Source organism: Pseudochaenichthys georgianus, chromosome 24 (genome assembly GCF_902827115.2).
Source record: "Pseudochaenichthys georgianus chromosome 24, fPseGeo1.2, whole genome shotgun sequence".
Lineage (NCBI taxonomy): Eukaryota > Metazoa > Chordata > Actinopteri > Perciformes > Channichthyidae > Pseudochaenichthys > Pseudochaenichthys georgianus.
In genome coordinates this window covers 28,290,676-28,305,949 of record NC_047526.1, presented here as the reverse complement: position 1 = coordinate 28,305,949, position 15,274 = coordinate 28,290,676, and the positions used below count along the sequence as shown (strand labels likewise).

Genomic DNA, 15,274 nt, shown 5'->3' with positions numbered 1-15,274 from the left:
CATGCTATTTTTAGGCAATAGCATCGGTCTCAGATATATAAAAATATATAAAAAACATGTCTGTGAAGTGTTTTGCTCAAAATACCAAACAGATCACCCATTCTCATATCCCTCTATTTCACTTCCTGTTTCAAAAGTGCTGATTTTGGGTTTAAAGCTTTAAAAAAGAAAAAAAATTGATTAAAAAAAAAGAGGGGGCTGATCTCATGCGGGACCCGGCAGCTACCGTCTAAACTAAATATGGCGGTGATGAAACGCCATATCATGGATTATCAAGGATTATTTCTGTAACAGTTTGGAGCTCAAAGGCTTCCTCTTTTGCCGGTTATACCACAAGGTGAGTTCCTTTTTACTTCCTGCTTCTTCACACACATGCTCTTCAGTACAGGTTAGCTCTGAGTGTTAGCGATGCTAATGTAAACATGCACCGACCATATTACATCCAAAACAGTCGGGCATGTTTCTGATAGCAACGTTTCTGATAGGGCCGTGCGTAAAGCCAGCCTACATTTCCGATATTACGTCATATCGGACGCAGCCCCGTTTTTAGCGATTTGGGTACGGAGGAAAAGAGAGGGTTTTATTTGTTGACGCTGCGTGAGTTCCCTGACACACCGGGGACACATCTTTATGTATAAAAGACATAAAAAAGTGCATTTTGCATGACAGGTCCCCTTTAAATATATTGCAGTTTCTTACTCTGTATCATATAGTACAGTCATACCCCATTACAACAACCTCTGAATATACCTGACTTTACTGGAATCATTGTATTTGAGTTTCCAAAGTTTTCAATTATATGTGAAAGTAAAGGTGTACCGAGTCTCCTTCCTTGGAAAGTAAAGGCATCGCTCTAGCTATTCTGAGCATTTCCTTGATAATAAAAAAGCCCCCATCCACTATGTGTGCCTCTCCATAGCAACAAGCATTAAGCCGACTGCAGCACATCATCAACAGGAATCCAGTCAGTTGTTCCTAATTGGCGATGTGAGCCAAGCTAATTATAACTTTGTCGACGGAGAGAAGACTAACATGAAAAGACATTTCATCCAAACAGTTTCATTGCAACTTGAACCAAAGGTAACGCCACTTAATTACTGTCCACACAGTTTAATCGGGCGTTTCAGAGCCCAGTCCTTTTACATCCTTTCTGTGGTTGTTTTGCAGCAAAACAAACGACTGGAGCACTTCAGTAGGCGCTGAAGAGCCACTGCCCTCCTCAAAATGCTGCAGCACAATTCATCAATATGCTTTCGATTAGCTCCCGCCCACAGGACACTAGTGGACATACAAAGAGTGCATGCATAGCCTCTGACCTCCATTATGTTTGGCGTCGAGCCTGCATAACAGTTGTTCACTCTCTAACCGTGTCCAGAGAGGCTGTGCATGTGTTTGTGTGTGGGGGGATTTCTACGAGTCTTACGTAACCAAATGCCGTTTGCATTGATATTTCCATGCAGCCGTTTTCAACCTTTTGGATGTTTGCCAGCTTTAAAAGCCACTCGTGTCGCATGACTGAGGCACAGGGCCCAGGGCTGATGCAGCGGAAAGTGGCGCCAAGCTAGCCCGGTGTTAAGACACTCATCGATACCCACGTGCGTCTGTTTTCACGAGCAACAGCAGGATAGCATGATGAGGCTGCAGTGTGCTCTACATTTACATTTTGCAACACACTGACGTTTCTTTCTCCTTGAACAGTGAGCTGTCCCTCACATTTCCGCATGACGTGCCTTGAAGTAGTGCTCGCTGTGCTTCATGCCTAATCACTGTCAAACAATTACATGATTACTGAAACCCGGTGCAGAATAATTACACTGACGTCACTGCATAATATGTGAGAGGAAGAAAAAAACACTCCTGTCTCGTTGGTGGTTTGTACACAAGATTTAAGCTACGGTTAGTTTTCACATCAAAGCCTGCATGTAAAACAATCGAAGTGAACTATATTCAGAAGTACTGAGATGTTTTAGCAAATACAAAATAGCGATACAACCCTGCAGGAAGACTGTGTAAAAGTTATGAAATTAACAATTCGACTGTATTTTTTTAAGTCAAAGTACAAAGGTATAAGCACAGAAAAATATACTTTATACCAAAGATATTGGTAAGGTAACCATTATGCTTAATAATAATAATAATAATAATAATTATAATAAGAAATGTTCCTTTTTTATTTTACAGCTTAAAGGTGGGGTAGGTAAGTTTGAGAAACCGGCTCGAGATACACTTTTTGTTATATTCCATGGAATGCTCTTAACATCCCGATAGCAATGAATATCTGAAGTGCTTTGACCAAAAATCCATTAAAAAATGTCATCAGTGGAAGCCGTAGCGCTGTAAAAAGCACGACCAATCATCTGAGCCGGCCCGGCTAAAGTAACTGGATGGCCTACCTGCCTGTCAGCCTTCCATCGGGGCACAAACTTATCTCGTGCCCTCATTGGTCATGTGCGCGTTCGTGTGTGTTGGAGGAGGGGCTCTGTAAGGAAGTGGAAGATTTGTTCCGGCTGTGTATTTTCAAATTCTAGCGCACTCGAGCTGCTTTCTCCAAAATTACCTACCCCACCTTTAAGGTTACCACACTTCAATAGCAAATAAAATACATTGTATATTTGATTTTTCAAAGCTACTGTCGAAGTAAACTACACTGTACGTCAAGACTGTATTCTTTCTTAACTTCAGCTGTTGTAAATGAGCTCTCCTCTGAGTTGAAGGTTATTTTCAGAAAAGCAGATTTCTCTCTCTCTGGTTGTCCTGCAGTGACCCACAGCCTTCACCGCTCCTCCATGTCTCCTCTTTAATCTCTCCTGCCTCACAAAAGGGAAAGATGACCTTCACTTAGAGTCGAGACATCATCTTTATGTCACGCTGAGTGGAAAATGTGTCTTAATGCTGCTCACTCTGTTCTTTCTTTTACAAATCACAGCTATTTCATCAAGTCCTTCCCTTTCACAGTCCCTGGCTATCTATCATTGTACATCAAGCGCAGGTTGAACTGTGCTCATATCAGGTCAAAAAGTTGCTTTGGGCTTGTGTTCGATTTTAAACACATTTTACCATTCCACTTAAACTTGAGATATCAAATCAGATGTCAAATCAGCACAACACAATTCACATGTGCGCTGCGTGACATGCAGCAGTCGGTGTCGGCCTCACCTCAGAGAGCTGCGCCCTGTACAGAGATTTGTTGCACTGCAGAAGCTGAGCGGCCAGGTTACAGTCCTTCCTGTACATGTCCTATGGAGACACGATAACACAATTAGGAATGAACATTTAGGGATGAATATTCACTTATTTTGTTAAGTATTTTCATAATGTCCACTGATAATTCAACCCTTAAACCCACTTTGCCTTGAGTGTTGTTGATTGTGTGCAAAATGAGGAAGGTTAATACTATCAAATATTACTCAGTACACTTTTATTCTTGTGATTTTTTTATACATATCTTATTCTATTTGAGCTGGATTTGTTTGTTTTCTCTTGGCTTTTCAATGACAGTTTTTAAATGTGATTATGTATTCATGATTTCTTTGTTTTGCATAAGGTTTCATTGCTTTACTGTTTCTTGTGAAGCACTTTGAATCCCCTTGTTGTTGAAATGTGCTATATAAATAAACTTCACTTGATTTGCATTGAACTGCCTCTACAGTTTTGTGTTTTTTCATTTTTTCCCTCCGACAATCTAAGCATGAAAGTGGAAAAAAAGTAAATAGAATTATCTAAAAAGCAACAGCTAACAGGGAAAAAACATCACATTCAAATGAGAAATGTTTTTGCTAAGGTAGGTAAACATGGTGGAGATGCTTTATTATATGAGGCTCTTACATTGTCTTCCTGCAGCTTCTCGATGGTGAGCTTGGCTTCTATCAGGTGGTTGTTGAGGACGATGATCTCTCTGCTGAGCGCTCGCTTCTCATCGTCATGATGCTGGGACTAAAGACAAGAGAGCGGATCACAGAAATCATTATAGAATACGTTTGGTGGTCACAAACAACACTCAACAAAAGGTGCATTTCAGTTTTTGCAATCGTTTTATAAACAGCACTGAACATATATATTTTTTTAAATGTATTCTACTAAAATCATACAAAAACAAAAACGTATAATTCATACACACAAATGAACAAAATTAGTAGAAGCGGGAGGGCTGAAGCATAGCGTATGGGGAGTAGCCCTCCCGTGCATCATCATTAGCATCAATAATGACACTTATTTCGTCAAAAACGTATAGAAATTAAGGAGTACAAAAAAAATAAAGAAAACTAATGAAAACTGGAAAAAATAAATAAAAGTTAGGGCAAGAAAAAAAGTAAATGCATATATAAGTAATACTGGGAATATCAAATACTTGTTAGCTGGAGTAATCTGCAAATATATAATTGTTTTTACTTTAGTTTTGAATTGTTGATGACTAGTAATACTTGAGAGGTCTGGATGAAGTCCATTCCACGTTCTAACTCCGATTATTTGACTTGTCTGTCAATTATTTGGGGAATTTGCTATATTATCCAAATAAAAGCAACATCCACCGATTAAGACTCACCCAATTAAAATACAGAACCACATTAACCAGTTCAAGAGGAAATACAGAGACATTATTTTCTCGAGGTACAGGGATGGGGAAGGTGTTTGACTATGTGTATGTGTATATGTGTGAGTATGTAGGTGTGTATATGTACATATATGTATATATATGTGTGTGTGCGTGTGTGCGTGTGTGTGTGTGTGTGTGTGTGTGTGTGTGTGTGTGTGTGTGTGTGTGTGTGTGTGTGTGTGTGTGTGTGTGTGTGTGTGTGTGTGTGTGTGTTGGAGCTATGTGCAACTCAAGGCATATGCTCGAACGGGAGCTGCCTGGACGCTGCGATCATGTTGCTGCAATCATGAGTGTGCTGACTTCTCCTACAATGTCCCACTGTCTGGCTTCCTGCATCAAGTGCTCGGTGCAGTTGTGGCGAAATGTCGCTCCTCTGTTTTCATTTAAACGGCTCCTTATATCCGTTAGCGCAGCTAGCTAGCACCAGATGCTAACAACAACAAGCACGTAAGGTCTCTCTCTCGCTCGCTCGGGCCACATTACACACACCCTCCCGGTCCTCCCGATGGCCAGTCGGTGCCTGCCGGTGAGCTTGGAAGTGTGGTCTGCCACAAGCGGGCGGCAGGAGCGGGGCTGTCAGCAGATGGTATTTTAAACTCGATGCGGTCTGAAACTACGGGGCGGCCGAGGAAAAAAAATACACATGCGTTAATCGCGTTAAAATAATATGTATATGTACATATGTGTATATGTATATATGTCAATCAACAGGCAAAGCAGATTAATAATAACAATATTAATTAATAATAATGATAATTATTACAGATTATAGATTATAAATCAATCAATCATTTAGGGACAAGGGGGTGAGATTAAATAAATTATACTTCTTCTCACTCCTTTCCCTCAAAAACTAAAAACAGAAAATGACATTTACAACAACAACAACAACAACAACAGCATTAGCAACATAAACAGTGCCACATCTAGTGTGAGGGAACACTCACAGAGAACACTAGATGTGGCACTGTTTATGTTGCTAATGCTGTTGTTGTTGTTGTTGTTGTTGTTGTTGTTGTTGTAAATGTCATTTTTTGTTTTGATTTCTCTTACATGACTATGCACTGCAACATTTGTTTTGTTTTGTAATTATTTATTTTACTTGTTCGAAATAAATGTATCAATCAATCAATCAATCAATCAATCAATCAATCAATCAATCAATCAATCATAATAAGGATCTAATCCACCAAATAAACCGTAACACGTTGTGAATATGAAGCTTTGGTAAACCAGCGTGTGAAAGTCACTAACCAGATGATTGTATAATATAATCTCCGTATAAGATGGTGTGTGAGATGCATGCTCTAAATATAAACACAGGATGGATACACTAAAGATACACTAAGAAACTTCACACATTGAGAAGTGGCAGCAGGACATGCTGTAGCTGAATCTGTCGGTTACTATGGGTAACCAAGAAACCCTGATGTCAGTAAACAGAGCGCTACGCAGAAGTACATGTTCTCCTCTTGTTGGCTGGTGTGGACAGAACCAATGTTTGTCTGTATGATGCACGATGGTGTTTGTGTGAATCCATTGTGTGCTGTGTTTAAATCCCGTCAGTGTGAGACGCTATATGACAGCTGCGATACAAAAAAAGGGACAGTGTGTGCAAACATGTTGTCTTCTCTCTTCAGGCTTTCCCCTACGCCGTGTGAGCACTCAAAGTATATCACTGTGTTTATCTGTCTTGTAATTACACTCGCTATAGTTGTGCAGGGCCGCGGGGTCAGATGTGTTTGTGGCACCTCTGGGGTAAACACGCTTTACGATTCCAGAGACTTACTCTGCACCGCTCACACACCTGGGAGGGGGAGCACGTGAGATGGAGCAATAACGGCTGACGCTTCGGGAGAATAAAAACTGTTGGAGTGTATTTTTTAAAAGAAAAGACAATTCTTCTTCTCGATGACCCTCGGCTCCTTATTGACCCTCGGCTCGCTGCTGTAGAGCTGTAATCACGAGGAGGGCCGAGACGCATTCAGCGGTCCATTCAACAGCAGCGACACCTGATTGTCATGCAGTGTTCCCGGGCAGGCTGGTTAATTGTATCTTTCCAGCGGCTAAAGCTACGTCTGACAAATGAAGTGAGGTGCGGCACGCTGAGGAACAATGGCTTTGCCATCACTCTGCCATTGGAAGGAGGACAGCCAATTGTAATAGGCAGTAATTAACGTCAGCGCGGCAGTCATATTCAAATCGTCTCTCCGAGCTTTCTTCACCATATCTAAACCCTCTGAGAAGCTCTTTCTTCTGTGTCGACAGGTCCTCAAGCATGGCATTACACATGACGGCACGCACGCACGCACGCGCGCGCGCACACACACACACACACACACACACACACACACACACACACACACACACACACATACCATGTATACATCACTTCAGGGGACATTACATTGACTTACATGCATTTCCTGGAGACTTATCCTAACCTTAACCAGAACCAACACATGCCTAACCCTTACCCTTACCCTAACCCTAACCAAGTCTTCACCCTAAAATTAATGATCCCCCTCATGGGGACCTCCAATTTGTCCCCATAAGGGAAGCCGGTCCCCACACGTGACTATGTAAACAGATTTAGGTCCCCACAAGTATAGTAATGCTAGACCACACACACACACACACACACACACACACACACACACACACACACACACACACACACACACACACACACACACACACACACACACACACACACACACACACACACACACACACACACACACACACACACACACACACACACACACACACACACACACACACACACACACACACACACACACACACACACACACACGCTTACATTTCTGTGGATCTTTTCCTCCAGGTCTTGGTTGATCCTCTGCAGTGCTGAGTAGCTGCTTTGTATTCTGAAAGGACACAATAAATGCTCACTTACAGACAATAGCTTACATTACGGTGTCGAGTAGACTTCTACAAACTGAACATAAGCAGTATTGCAGGCTCAGCAGGACACAAGTTAGAGATACACACCTAACCACAGTTTCAGTTTGCAGCTTGTAAGTCGTTTTCACATCTCACTGACTTGACCTAACTCTACTTATACGATGATTAAGCTAATGGCTTTTATTTTGGACCCAGATGCTGAGAAATGTTGTATAAGGCAACGTACCAATGTGGATCACTCACTACTACCTATGCCCCGTGGATCTAGGGGTCCCCAACGTAAATCTAAGGGGTGCAAGCTGCAGTGCGGACACTTTTTTATCTCCCCTCTGCAGTGACAGTAAATAAACATTGCTGACGCGGGTTTAGATGTTTGCCTGAAGGTGAACTTGCCACATATTGCCCCCAGGGGTTGCCTTCACTGTTGATCACTTCCTTGTTTTGATGTTATCCTTCCTCTGGAAAAGGCTTAGTCGTTGGTGTTTGCAATGTTAGGCAATGTTTGGGCACTAACCTTCCTCTCAGGTGGAGAGACTGGACTCACAGCAACCCAGCATTTAAGAAAAGTGACTTTGCTTTGAACACAAATGATAAAGTTTTATAATTGACCATGATAATTATAATTATAAAACCCTGCTCAATGTGTTGATCACTCTTAGACCTGCAATACTCTTCACTCTTGCATTTGACCTGACAAATTGCATTGTTATGGATTGAAATATCTGTTTATCAAGGTAAACACAAGCTATCTGCATTGATTGACTCTGCTTAAATAATACTTTGTATCTACCAATCAATCACCATGTGTAGTGTGTGAAGGTCAATCATTTAAGGGAAGTAACAATAAGCAAAACACGTCATTAGTAGCGAAGGGCTGTTACGGTGTTCCACAAGGTGACATTCTTAGTCCATAATTATATAAATCCTTCGTAAGGGATATTGATTTTATTTTTGTCGCGCCAATTTCTGTGCAGAGTAGACGACATTGCCTTCAATGTATTTCGGCTCCGCTCCAATTCAACCATTGTGAAGATTACAATCTGCTCTTGACATCTGCAGAAGCCACGATACACCCCTGAGCTTTTACAAATGGCTGATGAGACAAATACTTCATTCACAAGAACTCACATTTCCAAGAACAAATACTTCCTCAGCTTGGTATTCATAGACTTAGTTATTTTTTCTTGGCTCAAAAAGCAGATACGTTGCTAATGTTTTGTTGTAAGGGAAGTTTCCTAGAAAGACTTTCATTATTTGGTACTAATTTCTGGGGAAATTAGGTCAAAGTGTGTCTCTTGGTTTCTCTGGATTTTATGTTTCGACAGAATGAATACATACTGTCTTTTTTTATTCAGGCTATAGGGGCCTCTGCTTAAAACCCCCACAGTGCGTTACATCTCTCCTCTGAAAGCTGCTGCTCACTGGACCAGAACACACGGCTGCCTAACTTTGCAAATCCATGGGTAAATACTGAAAGTTTAGCGCAACACTTAGTAGCCGGAAATAGAGTGAAAAACTAAAAAAGGATAGAAAGCTTGAATGTCTCATCTCATCTTTTAACTTTTTAATAGAAGACCTTTTTTGGGATTGGATTGTTTTGGGTGCTTTTTGTTTATTTGTACATGTTGGACTCAGCTAGTCTCATCATCGTCTCCCCTGTGCGTGCATGTTTTCCCTGATATACTCAGGTATCTCTTATAATAGCAGTCTAAATTACTTTTACTATAAAAAGAAAAAGATTCCTAAAACCTCATTGTCGGTGACAAAATACAAATACATTCTGAGCCAGGGGAAGCAATATCTAGATTAAAGTACTTAATAAGAAAGTACAAATAAATTACAAGTAGTATTTTCTAATATGTTCCGAGGTATCATTAACCATTATAACATTATAGAAAAATAAAAACTCTTCCCAAAAAGATTAAAGTCACAAATTAACTGTTTTGGAGAAATGTTCTTTATTAGCTAAAGGAACCACACCGCTTTAATGCCTGCAGTGACTGACCTAATACAATTACACAATTGCAATTGGATTTAGCAATAAGGAAAAGCTCTTGATTATAGCCAAGAACCAGTGTATAATCATAAGCATTTACGAGTTTACTCTATTTAGAGGAAAACAACATAGCGATTTGTACGAAGTGATAGCTTTAAAGATCCACCTTGCAAAGCTATGTAGTTCCCTTAGAAAATAATTACATCTTCCAATTAATTGTCCCATAAACCATAACCACTTTAACTCGTTAATATTACCTCCTTCCCCCTTTTTTATTTTCAGTATCCTTACTATGCAGTATGGTGTGAAGCCCTTTTCTCTACTTTGATTCAGAGAAATGTAAAGTAAGTACATTTGCTCAGACATTAAACACATGTTGATTGAAAGTATAGTGGTTATGCGCACCGTGTTGCACAGTACGCGGCCTACCTGCGCAGTTTATCAGTGAACTTGTCCAGCTCCTCCTGGGCCCGCCGCAGCTCCGTCTCCAGGTACTGCCGGGTGGAGTCGAACTCGCCCTGCAGCAGCTCCAGCTTGTGTGTCGTGTACGACAGCCGCTTCCTCAAGTCCTCCTTCTGCTCCAGCATTGAGCTACACACACGCACACACACACACACACACACACACACACACACACACACACACACACACACACACACACACACACACACACACACACACACACACACACACACACACACACACACACACACACACACACACACACACACACACACACACACACACACACACACACACACACACACACACGATGATTTGGTTCAGGGCATATGGCGCAGGGTACAAGCTTGTAACTTGGGTGTATGCTTATCTAAATTGACTTATACGGTCTACATATCTTTCGAATGCCCCCTGAGTGGCCATGCAGCGGTGATGAGAACATCATGAGAGGGTGATACAAGCTGAACAGTTGTGTAGGAAAGTGCTTTGTATGGAAAAAACATGGGACCAAAACACAGATCTCTCATTAGGGATCCAGGCGGCGGGGATAAGCAAAGGAAACAGAGCGTCTTTCTCTTTCTTTCTTTTAAGTTATTTAAGCATTAGGTTTCTTTTTGTTGGCATTAAAGCTCTGCAGCACATCACAGAAACCCAATCATCAGTGAGATTGGTCCCAAAGAGAAAAAAAGGAGGGTGTAATCTGTGATGAAATATGAGCCAATGAACTCTAATACATCACATGAATAGACTGTGAAGTCTCAGATTTACGGAACAGCGATACCCCCCACACATAATTCAGCCCGACAGCAACATGATGGCTATTTTCAGAGTATGTGCATTACCTGGGCTTCAATCTAATAAAAGAGCACGTGTGAGTGGGAAAAGAGGAAATGTCTGTTGCCGTGATGGATCTGAATGTGCACGGCGGGGCTTAATGGACCCTGTATTGACGGACAGATGGAGAAAGGAGGCTAATGACTCTATCTGCAGCCAGATAACAGATAGCAGAGAGGGGATGGAGATGTCGTCACGCAGCTCTTCCTCTCCTTCTCTCTCTTTTAACTCGATCATAGAACGGGAAAGAAGGTGGGGACTGAAGAAGACTGAGGGGGAAATCAGGGACAGGACAATGTTTTCAGGTCACTAAGTGGAGGTATCATCGGATTTCTAGCTCTAGCTATCCCTTTATAGCTATTTCTCAGAATGTATTTCTAAATCAAATGTATTTCTTTTGTTCATGAAGCACTTCAGCTGGAAAAGGAATTGTTGACTGTCACAAAAATAATACAATTAGGGTATAACTTATTTGATTCACAGGCCAAACACATACATCCCAATGTTCTCTCTTTACTGCAGGTGTTGGGATTAAAGGCATTTCATCCTCTATGGGGTCGTGTGCACCTTGACAATCCAATTTTGAAAATCCTCAACACAGGAGAGATGCAACATATTTGCGAGACAGAAAGCCATTTTTGTCAGAGGCAGAGTAGCTCTAGAATAGAGAAAGAAATATCATGAGATATTTACATTTCTGTGACGGGAACTGTGCAACTAATACTTCTTGGCAAAGTCAAATTAAGCTATAGTGGTATAGAAGAAGGGATGTGAACAATTAATGGCAAGGCACCAATGTACCCAAGAGGTTTTGTGACAGTATGACAACTAGAGATGGAAACAGATAATAATAAAAAGCCCTTTCTATAAATGTAACTTGAGGTTTGTGCTGTGCAAACTGTGGTACATCCTTTAATGTTTTATTTTACATAAACTCCACTCTTGACTGAACACAGTACCATAAAAGGTTAATGACAAAAAGGAAGTCTATTGGAGATGATAATATATTGTTTATTTTTCATGCGACCGCCACAAAGCTGTCCGTGAGTAAAACAACAACAACACCTGCCTACTGAGTGTTCCACTGAGTGTGTCAACTGACTGCAGGGCATTTCAGTGCTGCATTACCCAGCAGCCCCCACTCCTGCAGCTCTTTGATTGGCAGGCGCTGGCAGGGGAATACAGGTGTTTGTTGTCTGATAGAGGACGAGGTTACGTGAAGTAGCTCCAGGGATATGGAAAAAAAAATCCCCCATTAGTGACCTCCCGTGAGTCAGACATAATGAGTGCTTTCACTCCGGTGAGATGAGATGACGAGGCAGCATGACTCCTGGGTTGGAGAGGCGGGATGAGGCTGCGCTCGCTCGCACCACTGGGTGGCGAGAGGAGATGGACAAACAGATACAAAATGAGGACGGATGGAGAGATGGCGTCTGAGAGTTTCTCTCTTACCTCTTTTTTGGATGTTTGCCGCCATTTCGGGGGACTTTTAAGGCGGTTTTGCCAATGTATATCTTTTTCATGGTTTCTCTGTGTTCCTTCCCTCTCATGTGTTTATAGCGGTTGACCACAAAGGAGACCAGCTAAGTGCAGCCTGCGGAGTTACTGAGAGCTCTACCTGTGTTGACCCTGCCAAACAAAGCAAACACACAAACTATTAGTAACTACGGATCAACCATGGAGCCTGTTTGAAGGACAACATTTTGCATTGATTGTCATCTGATGGCGAACATTACCCACAGTTTAGTCCTTGGCAAGAAAAGAAAAGCCGAAACAGCTTTACACTCTGCACTCAATTCTGGCTGTTTTAAAGCTCTCAAAGGTTAAACCCCGTCCTACGGTGATGTACGGTTTGGGCAAATGTTAGTGTTTTTTATGTGTCACAATGCGCTGTTTCTTGTGAACATTCAGTGGGAGTGAAAATGAAAGAAACCAAGACATCAGTGGTAAATGTCAAGTTTGGGTATTGGTCCTTCAGTCTTAAAGAGCAAGGGCTTCTTTCTGCTTGGCAAGAAAGTTCAAAAATAATATGAGGACAAATGTACCAAGTCCACAAATCACACCTTTGTGGAATTCATGTTGGTTCAATGAAATACTACAATGTACTTTTCTCTGTTTTTCCAATCTATGTATTACACGTTTTGGGGAAATGGCTTGTATGTAAGCTTTTGAAACATCTGCGTCAAGCCATTTCAAGTTAGAAGTATTTCTCTAGACCAACATGTATGACTAAATAAGCTACGATCGAAGATAAGGTTCAGAAGAAAAAAAGTCATTAGCAGGTATTAAACAAAGACAATGATCTGGCATTATGATTAACAACGCCATAACACATTTTGATCGGTGCACACAGTCACTTTTCATCTGCACCATGCCCACTTGAAATCAATGAAAAGAACACAGAGGAAAACAGAAATGACTAAAACTGGTCTAAATTTAGATTGTTTTTGCTTTAATGTGGAATTGAAATAGAAAACATGTAAAGTTGACAGAGAAATGTTTTCAGGGTCCTTACAAGAAAAGGAAATGCATTTTTTAGGTTTTATGCCTGTGTGCGTGTTCTTCCAGGACACTACTGCTTCATATTGACGAAAGGCCTTTGTGACACGCAGATATCAGACTCATCAGTAAAGACAAACATCCCTCTGACCCTTTTCAAAGTCTTTGACAACACAGAGGACACGAACTGACACATCCACCCAGAATGAAAAGAGTTTGACAAGGCCAATGCACCGAAGCCTCTTTTCCAAATATCTCTTTACTCCCATCAAACGTGTGTGTCTCGATGGCGTCCACAGCACAGGTGCGCCGGCTGTCAGCCTGCAGACAAATAGAGCGCGTTATTAGATGAGACGGCCCGTCAAAGCTTGATCAAGGCGGCTCTGATCCGAGCGCGGACTGTCCACGCGGAAAGGAAACTCTGTGACTGCAGTAACCGAGGAGAGCGTCACATTCGGTACGTTCAAAGGCAGGAAAAGTACTCCGCTCGAAGTACCAGAGTGTAGAAATACTCTGTTTTTGGTAAAAGTCCTGCAGTCGAAAAGTTACTCGAGCAAAAGTAGAAAAGTATTGCCATCAAAATATACTTAAAGTACCAAAAGTAAAAGTTCTCATTATGCAGATCAGCCCAATTCTGAATAATATGAATTATATGTTTTGATTATAAATATTGATGCGTTAAAGTGTTATCAAAAAGGTAAAGCTGCAGCACATTTGTATTAGTTTGTATCCTGTGAGGTCGCTTGCACATTTACTCCAGGTGTATCTAAAGTCTTATTGTGTTGTCTATATTTTACATCATTAATCAATTCTGCAAACTAACTTAAGGGTATAAAACGACTGTAGTGGAGTTAAAGTACACAACATACCTCTGAATTGTAGTGGGGTAGAAGTACAAAGTAGGAAAACAGCACAGTACTTAAAAACTCTACTTAGTTACTTCACACCACTGGGTACGTTGATATATCCTGAACATGCGCATCATGGAAACCGGATGGCACACATACAGCAGAGACACATGTTGATCTGCTGACACACAGTTGTTTGCGAGGTGATTTATTCTGCTGGCTGAGGAGGCAGAGAGAAATATCCTCCTCCAGATGGTGACAGCTCACCGCCGCCACTGGAGCCTTCACTCCAGCTGCTCCCCTCTGAGTCATAGCTCTGGATGTGTGTGTGTGTGTTTGTGTGTGAAAGATGTTGTGGGTGTGATTTTTTTTGTGTGCATGTGGCTTTGGCGAGTGTGTACCTGCGCATGTTTTTGTGTGTGTGTGTGTGTGTGTGTGTGTGTGCTGCGGCATCAGCTGTGCCCATTCAATCCCCTAATTTCAAGGAATTAAATAAACCAACCTCCTCTACGAGACAAGTCCAAAAAAGGACAGCTGCTAGCGACACATCTCGGGCCACGTCAGGTGTCCGCTGTCGCCCCGCCAACGCACCACTACTTTCACTGCCTCGCTCATTCACTCCCTGCTTCTTCTTCCTTCAGCCAGAGCCTCACACTGCAGCAAAACCAGAGACGGGGCTCGTTCGGATGCCGCTGCCTGCCACCCACTCGTGCCATGCTGACATTTGAGAGCATTGAAAAGAAGAGGAAGGGGAGGTAGTAGGAGGAGGACATTCAAGTTGTTGAATGGAGATGAGGGGAAAAGCAGGAAGCCTCTTTTAGGGAGGAGAGTAGTTGCAATTTAGCCAAATACGAGAAACGGAGAGAAGTCATCACTGAATTAGAGAGGAAAAGGAAACAGATTGGGTGTGAAGCCTCCACTTAAGATCATCATTTCTCCTTCATCTTCTTTTTTCTGTTTCTCCCTTTCTGCCTCGTTGATAGCATCGACGGTGCAGATAGATAAGCTCTCAGGAAAAGCCCTTATATGAGGCCCAGACCTCGGCATTACAGCGGGGGGACCCGAGCGGCTGACTCATCCCGCAGCAGCAGAAGAAGAAGACGCTCGTTCTGC

The 15,274-nt window shown here is 41.9% G+C and overlaps 1 protein-coding gene across 7 annotated transcripts in view; it reads right to left on the bottom strand.

The window, feature by feature from the left end:
• Positions 1–15,274, bottom strand: part of LOC117440316 (brain-enriched guanylate kinase-associated protein) — a 49,181-nt gene that overhangs the window by 3,619 nt on the left and 30,288 nt on the right. For 3 of the 7 annotated variants that reach the window (XM_034076625.2, XM_071202008.1, XM_034076626.1), the window contains 4 exons: positions 9,948–10,109; positions 7,419–7,485; positions 3,826–3,933; positions 3,157–3,237 (listed from right to left, as the gene is read on the bottom strand). In XM_034076625.2, the coding sequence (XP_033932516.1) occupies positions 3,157–3,237; positions 3,826–3,933; positions 7,419–7,485; positions 9,948–10,109 (418 nt within the window). Of the gene's footprint in view, positions 1–3,156; positions 3,238–3,825; positions 3,934–7,418; positions 7,486–9,947; positions 10,110–12,266; positions 12,444–13,329; positions 13,405–14,663; positions 14,992–15,274 lie in introns of those variants that run through there. The other 4 variants (XM_034076624.2, XM_071202007.1, XM_034076623.1 and 1 more) reach the window with 4 other exon arrangements.